Source organism: Rhinopithecus bieti, unplaced genomic scaffold (genome assembly GCF_001698545.2).
Source record: "Rhinopithecus bieti isolate Rb0 unplaced genomic scaffold, ASM169854v2 scaffold_13351, whole genome shotgun sequence".
Classification (NCBI taxonomy): domain Eukaryota; kingdom Metazoa; phylum Chordata; class Mammalia; order Primates; family Cercopithecidae; genus Rhinopithecus; species Rhinopithecus bieti.
This window is the reverse complement of record NW_016807514.1, coordinates 3,423,537-3,430,293: the sequence shown is the minus strand read 5'-3', so window position 1 is coordinate 3,430,293 and position 6,757 is coordinate 3,423,537. Positions and strand designations below refer to the sequence as shown.

General features: G+C 56.3%; 1 protein-coding gene across 8 annotated transcripts in view; it reads left to right on the top strand.

Moving 5' to 3' along the window:
* The window catches only part of PRKCZ (protein kinase C zeta), a 147,398-nt gene that overhangs the window by 120,808 nt on the left and 19,833 nt on the right, over positions 1-6,757 (top strand). For all 8 annotated transcript variants that reach the window (XM_017882477.1, XM_017882480.1, XM_017882479.1 and 5 more), the window contains one exon: positions 6,550-6,636. In XM_017882477.1, the coding sequence (XP_017737966.1) occupies positions 6,550-6,636 (87 nt within the window). The remainder of the gene's footprint in view (positions 1-6,549; positions 6,637-6,757) is intronic.

Here is a 6,757-nt window from a genome sequence, read left to right as displayed (position 1 = left end):
GAGACAGGGACCCCTGGGCCAACCCTTTATTGGGTCCAGGGTGTTCTGCACACAGGTTTCCCATGGGAAGTTTTAACTGGTGGACTTAAAGCAAGCAGGCCTGAGCCCCGTGGGGCCGCGCTGTGACTGTGGTGGGACTGTGGGGGGCTCTGTGGTGTGGCCGCGCTGTGACTGTGGGGGGACTCCGCGGTGTGGCCATGCTGTGACTGTGGGGGGACTCCGCGGTGGGGCCATACTGTGACTGGGGGGGACTCCACGGTGGGGCCAATGCTGTGACTGTGGGGACTCCATGGTGGGGCTGTGCTGTGACTGTGGGGGGCTCTGCGGTGTGGCCGTGCTGTGACTGTGGGGGGACTCCACGGTGTGGCCATGCTGTGACTGTGGGGGGACTCCGTGGTGGGGCCACACTGTGACTGGGGGGGACTCCGCGGTGGGGCCATACTGTAACTGGGGGGGACTCCACGGTGGGGCCAATGCTGTGACTGTGGGGGACTCCACGGTGGGGCTGTGCTGTGACTGTGGGGCGCGGCATCAGTGGGGCTGCAGGGAGGTCACCGGGGCCAGTTGCCTAGGGCGGGTGTCTGGGTGGGCCAGCTCGAGGAATGGGAGGATGTGGAACTGGAAACTGTCAAGGTGACAGCCCTGCTTCTGGTGGGAGTAAGTCCAACTTAGATTCAGTATGGATGCCGAGGCGGCCTAAAATGATGAGAGTTCCCTGCACACTCTGGTGTCTGATCTCTAGCTTCCTTTTCTTGTGCAAGTTTCATTGGATTTTTAAATTTTCTTGATTTTTAAATTCCCAGGAACATTCTAAATCGCGTTGGTATTACCTCTTGGCGGGATCCCTGTGCGATTGCTGGGCCTTGGGTGTCATGGAGGGCAGCTGCCTCGCTCTGCCCTGGCTTTTGTGATGTTGTGAGCCTTACCCTTCCGAGGCGGGGTGTTCTCACCCAGTTCCGCGGCTGCACCCTGCCTTGCCTTCTTGTCTGCTCAGCTTCACCCCAGGCCGTGTCTCCTGGCTCCTGGAAGGTGAGGGGCTGCCTGCCACGTGTCCTTTCGTGTTGCGGACACCCATGTTTGCCTTTGCATGTGAGCCCTGTGGTTGCTGGGACACACCGCCCTCCAGCGCTCGAGTGCATTTCCCGGGCATTTTCTGGCATTTTATCCTCGATGAAGAAATCCGAGGCCTGCCAGCATCGCCACCAGTAGAGTTCTTTGGACGAAGTAAAATCCCTCTGTTGATTGAGCTTTACCACCTTTCCTCATCTGCTGGCATCTTCCTCAGAACTTTAATGTCCGTCCTGCTCTCCGAGTCAGGAATCGGATTTTCCAGCGTGCCCTGTGATGACGGTGCCACGGCCACACCCGCCTCTGTGGCCCCTCTGCTTATCTCCTTCGTTCTCCTCTCCTGTTCCTCAAACCCAGGTGACCCCTGGCCTTCTCCCTCTGGGGGTAGCTCTGTCACCGCTATGGTGTCCACTGTGAGGCGGGGACAGGACCTAAAAGTGGGGTTTCCAATTGAGGGTTCTGGGCCTGCCCGAGTCGTCTGATGTTGGGTCTGACAAGCCAGGAGCTGTGTGAGCCGGAGAACGTCCCCCAACCTGTCTGTGCCTCGGCTTCCCCATCTGTAAGACGGCAAGGGCTGAAACTTACTTCCTGGTGATGCAGTCATGTGCGTTAACACAGAGGGACTTGGAGTGGCCCCTGACGCTTACTGAGGGCCGCACCAGGGGTCAGCAAAGGTTGCCTTAAAGGGTCAGGCAGTAAATATTCCCACCTTTGTGGGCCTTGCGGCCTCTGTGGCAACTACATGTTCTAGCACAGAAGCAGCCTCAGACACTGTGTGAAGGGATACGTGTGGCCACGTTCCACCAGAACTTTCTGTACACACATGGTGGCAGCTGACCCGGACCCATCTGGTTACTTCTTGACTCTCAGAGCAGCGTCTCCTGTGCCTCCGGTTCCTCCCTCTGAGCCAGCACTTTGCATTCCTGGAGAGGATGGGGGGAGTGGCGAGAAGAGGCAGCAGCGAGGACGGGGCTTACCTCCTAGGAGGTTTTATGAGCTTCCAGGAGCCCCTGGCCGCCCCCAGGAGGTTTTGTGAGCTTTCAGCATCCCCCTGCAGCTGCCGTCCCTCCACTTCCCACGTCTGTTGGATGGTGCCGGTTCCAGGGCAGGGTAGGGGACTGGATCTGGCTGCAGTCGGCATCTCGCCTAGTTCCTGAGAGCTGCACTTTGTCTTTGGTTGTTGATGAATCCATTTTTGCTGGCGTTCTTCACATTTGCATATTTGATTAAGTATTGCGGACAGACAGGTGCAGTGGTTTATACCTATAATCCCAGCCCTTTGGGAGGCTGAGTCCAGAGGATCACTTGAGGCCAGGGGTTCAAGATCAGCCTGGGAAATATCTCGAGACCCCATCTCTATAAAAAATTTAAAAATTAGCTGACGGTGGTGGTGTGAGCCTGTGGTCCCAGCTCCTCACAAGGCTGAAGTGGGAGAATTGCCTGAGCCTGAGAGGTTGAGGCTGCAGTGAGCCATGATCACGCCACTGCACTCCAGCCTGGGTGACAGAGCGAGATCCTGTCTCAAAAAAACATCTCTGAGGGCACGTGTCTCGTGCGTTCCGCGTCCCGCCTCTCACCTGGGCTCTGGTTGCTCCTCTCCCCTTGCAAACATGGGAGGAGCGTGGCTGCCAGGACAGGGAGGGGCATCCCCAGCCCAGATCAGGCCACAACATGGCGAGTGTGGCTACTGGTACACGGAGGGGCAGCCTGAGCCCCCACCAGGCCATACTTCCCAGTGTCCCTTGGGGTCAGGACTGTGCGTGTAACTGAGGGGCTAATGGGTGAAGCCACACACGCCCCGTGGCCTGGCCTTGCGCCCCTGCCTGAGAGCCTGTACACAGGACGGTGCCTACATGGATTACAGGTGCACACCACCAGCGTGAGGAGAGGAGTGGACTCAGAGCTCGCTCAGCTGTGGTCCCAGGTATTTTGTCAGCAGCCGTTTCAGCTTGCATCACGCCGAGTCGCCTTCAGAGTGAATTGACACCAGATTGTCCTGGTGGATTTTTGCTCTGAAGAAATGTCAAAAGTAGCCTTAAGGTTTTTCTGTAGACAAAAAAACCCACCATCATTGCCGCTTGAGCAGTTGTAAATTAAATAAATTCCTTTCTCAGCAAGCTGCCTGGGTCCTAGGCCTCGGGCAGAGAGAAATGGCTTTCAGCGCAGTTCCCACGATGGGCTTTTCTCTGGAGAGGAAGAGGAAGCGGCCTCCACCTCTACCTCTCTGAGTGTTGAAACGTCCCCCAAATTATCTCAGCCTCCCGAGGCATTGTACTGATGCTTTTCTCTAGAATTCACGTACTTCTTTATTTTCTCTGGAAATGGCGCTGGCTTTGTCCCTGTCCTATGGGCCGTGATAGCTTAAAGTCAGAGGCCGTGGAGGCCCTTCCCAGGCACACTGCAGCAGCACTGTGGGGGTGGACGTGGCTCCTCTCGCAGGGGACGGGCGGAAGGGACTAGCACCCACTGGGGCATGTAACTCCTGGTGGCAAAAAATGTGCAGTGAAGTCACCCTAAGTGTTTTTGTATTTTTATTCTATTCTTTGAGATGGAGTCTTGCTCTTTTGCCCAGGCTAGAGTGCAGTGGCGCAATCTCAGCTCACTGCAGCCTCCACCTCCTGTGTTCAGGCGATTCTCCAGCCCTCAGCCTCCCGAGTAGGTGGGATTACAGGTGCCCACCGCCAGCCCTGGGTAATTTTTCTATCTTTAGTAGAGACCGGGGTTTCACCATGTTGGCCAGGATGGTCTTGAATTCCTAACCTCAGGTGGTCTGCTCACCTTGGCCTCCCAGAATGCTGGGATTACAGGCGTGAGCCACCGCACCCGAGCACTCTAAGGGTTTTGAATAAATCCTTTCTTAAAGCTTTCTGACCGGTGGCTCCTGTCTCTGCCTAGTCGTAGGCACTGGCCGCTGACATGCTGAGGACTTACGGCCGAGGCCTGGGCGCCCCGCTGCTCCAGGCCGCGCTGGGCCTCAGGCCATCTGGGTGGCACTGGCCTGCAGGCCGGGCGGCAAGCGGGGCGCACAGGTGGGCCTGGCTGCAGCCCACAGGCCGGGAGACAGGCATGCAGGTGTACGACAGCCTCACCGGAAGGAAGGAACCCCTAATCGTGGTGCACACCGAGGCTGCCTCCTGGTATAGCTGCGGACCAGCTGTATATGACCATGCGCACCTTGGCCATGCTTGCTCATATGTTAGATCCGATATCATTCAAAGGATCCTAACCAAGGTTTTTGGATGCAACATAGTCATGGTGATGGGTGTTACACATGTAGATGATAAAATCATGAAAAAAGCCGATGAGCGCTGTCCACAATAGCAAAGACGTGGAACCAACCCAGATGCCCATCCATGATAGACTGGATGAAGAAAACGCGACACATGGAATACTGTGCAGCCATAAAAAAGGATGGGTTCATGTCCCCTGCAGGGACATGGGTGAAGCTGGAAACCATCATTCTCAGCAAACTAACACAGGAACAAAAAACCAAACATCACATGGTTCTCACTCGTAAGTGGGAGTTGAACAATGAGAACACATGGACTCCGGGAGGGGAACATCACACACCAGGACCTGTCGGGGAGTGGGGAGCTAGGGGAGGGAAAGCATTAGGAGAAATACCTAATGTAGATGACGGGTTGATGGGGTGCAGCAAACCACCATGGCATGTGTATTTGCACTTTCTTAAAGTATAATTTAAAGTATAATTTTTAAAAAAAGTAATTCTTTTTATCCAATGTAAAACTTTTTTTGAAGGTAAAATTAAAACTTTTATTTTCTTCTTTACCTTTTTCATAATATAAAAGTTATGATTTTAAACAACAACAACAAAAGAAAAAAGCTTTCTGACCAACTCTTAGGTCATGCGTGGGCTCCAGGGGTTGGCGGCTATCATGCAGCTTCCTTCCCGTGAGGTTGACACTACTGAACGAGTCCCTCCACAGATGCACTGAGGACGCTCCTGCACACCGAGGGCACCCTCAAAGCTGCTCTTTCTGTCATTGCCATTTTGGTTATACCGGGGATTGGCAAACTTTTTCTTGAAAGGCCCAAGAGTAGACATTTTTGGCTTTGCGGGCCACAGGGTCTCTGTTAGCAACTCCCTCTGCCACGGTGGCCTGAAAGCAGCCATAGATAGTGGACGGAAGCATGGCCTCGTTCCAATAAGACTTTACTTACAAAACAGGCAGCAGTGGACCGGCGAGTCCCCAAGGGCAAGGGCCAGGTTACCAGAGAATTTCCAGGCACATCCATTGGAGGCAGGGGAGACAACAAAAGCCAGGGAAGGAGCCTTCCCCAGCCACTCCCTTTCCCAGCTGCTTGCTTCTCCAGCTGCTCCCCAAAGGCACGGCTTGTTCTTCCGGATGCTGGACTGGCCAGGTGGACGTCTCTCCAGCTCCGCACTCAGGGTCCAAGGCTGTTTTGATTTTTAGGAGTTTGTTTCCAATCAGAAACTTTGCAGATGATTTGCAGCCAGTTCACCTGCCCTGTGTAAACTGGCCCCTGTCCTCTCTGGCTGAATTCTGGGAGCTCGTGGAGGGCAGGAGCAGGGACAGGTGCCTGGAGGTGTAACGGTGGCGGTGGTGTGGGAGCTTGCGTGGGATCGAGGGAAACGGGCAGATTTGCCGCGCACGTCCCTCGTCCACTCCCTGCTCCACGAAGGGCAGCCAGGAGCAGCCACCGGTCCAAAGGAAATAAACAATTCAGGTGCCAGAGGAGCCACTGACCTAAAAACCCGCAAGGTGCCCGCCACAGGGTATTTCTGGTACATTGTGTGGGAATTTAATTTTGAAAATTGAGTCTCATGAAATGTAGGAAAGACCTTATTAGGAAGAGAAACCACGTGGCCCAGTCCCTGCGACAGGAAGGGCCTGCGTGGTCCTGATGACGTCCGCAGGTCTTTTAAAATCATACGATCACGTCTGCGAAACCAGGAGGCCACTTCCCGCCTGGCCTCACCCTGACCCCAGCTTGTCCCCTTGGAGGGCTGGCGGACTCCTCAGCCTCACAGCGATGAAACCAGGCCTTAAGGCCGCCCCACCTGGGGCCTGCAGTGCTGTCCCCATGCAAGAAACCGCCTCGCTCCAGCCCCTGGCAGATCCTGCCCCAGCCCCCTGCCCTGGTCCAAGCCACCTCCGCTCCCACCTGGTGACAAGCCACCTCCTTCATTCCGGGGCCCACCCACACTTCCCAAGTCCACACACGGTGGCCAAGAGCAAAGGCCGGCGAGGCCCCTGCGTGACTCCCTCACCTGCCCACTTCACAAGCCGCCCTGCAGCCCATCCCCACCAGCCCCTCTCTGCTGCCAGGGTGGTCCGGCTGCTCTTTGCTCTCCCCAGTCCCCAATGCCCCAGACCTCTGCAAGACTGAACCTCTGAGAGGGCTCAGACCCACGAAGGCTGCTTCTGTGGGGCTTCTGTCTAAGGAGGCCGCCGTCTGCCAGGGTGACTGCAGCCTCCGACGCCTCTCTCCCTGCAGGCTGTTCCTGGTCATTGAGTACGTCAACGGCGGGGACCTGATGTTCCACATGCAGAGGCAGAGGAAGCTCCCTGAGGAGCACGCTAGGTGGGTGCGCGTGAGGGGGCCGGGTGGGTGTCCGTGGCGGGGAGTGGGGAGGGGTGGGTGCGTGTGGAGCAGGGGGGCCCAGGTGGGTGCGCGTGTGGGGGGTGCATGTGGGTGAGCGTGG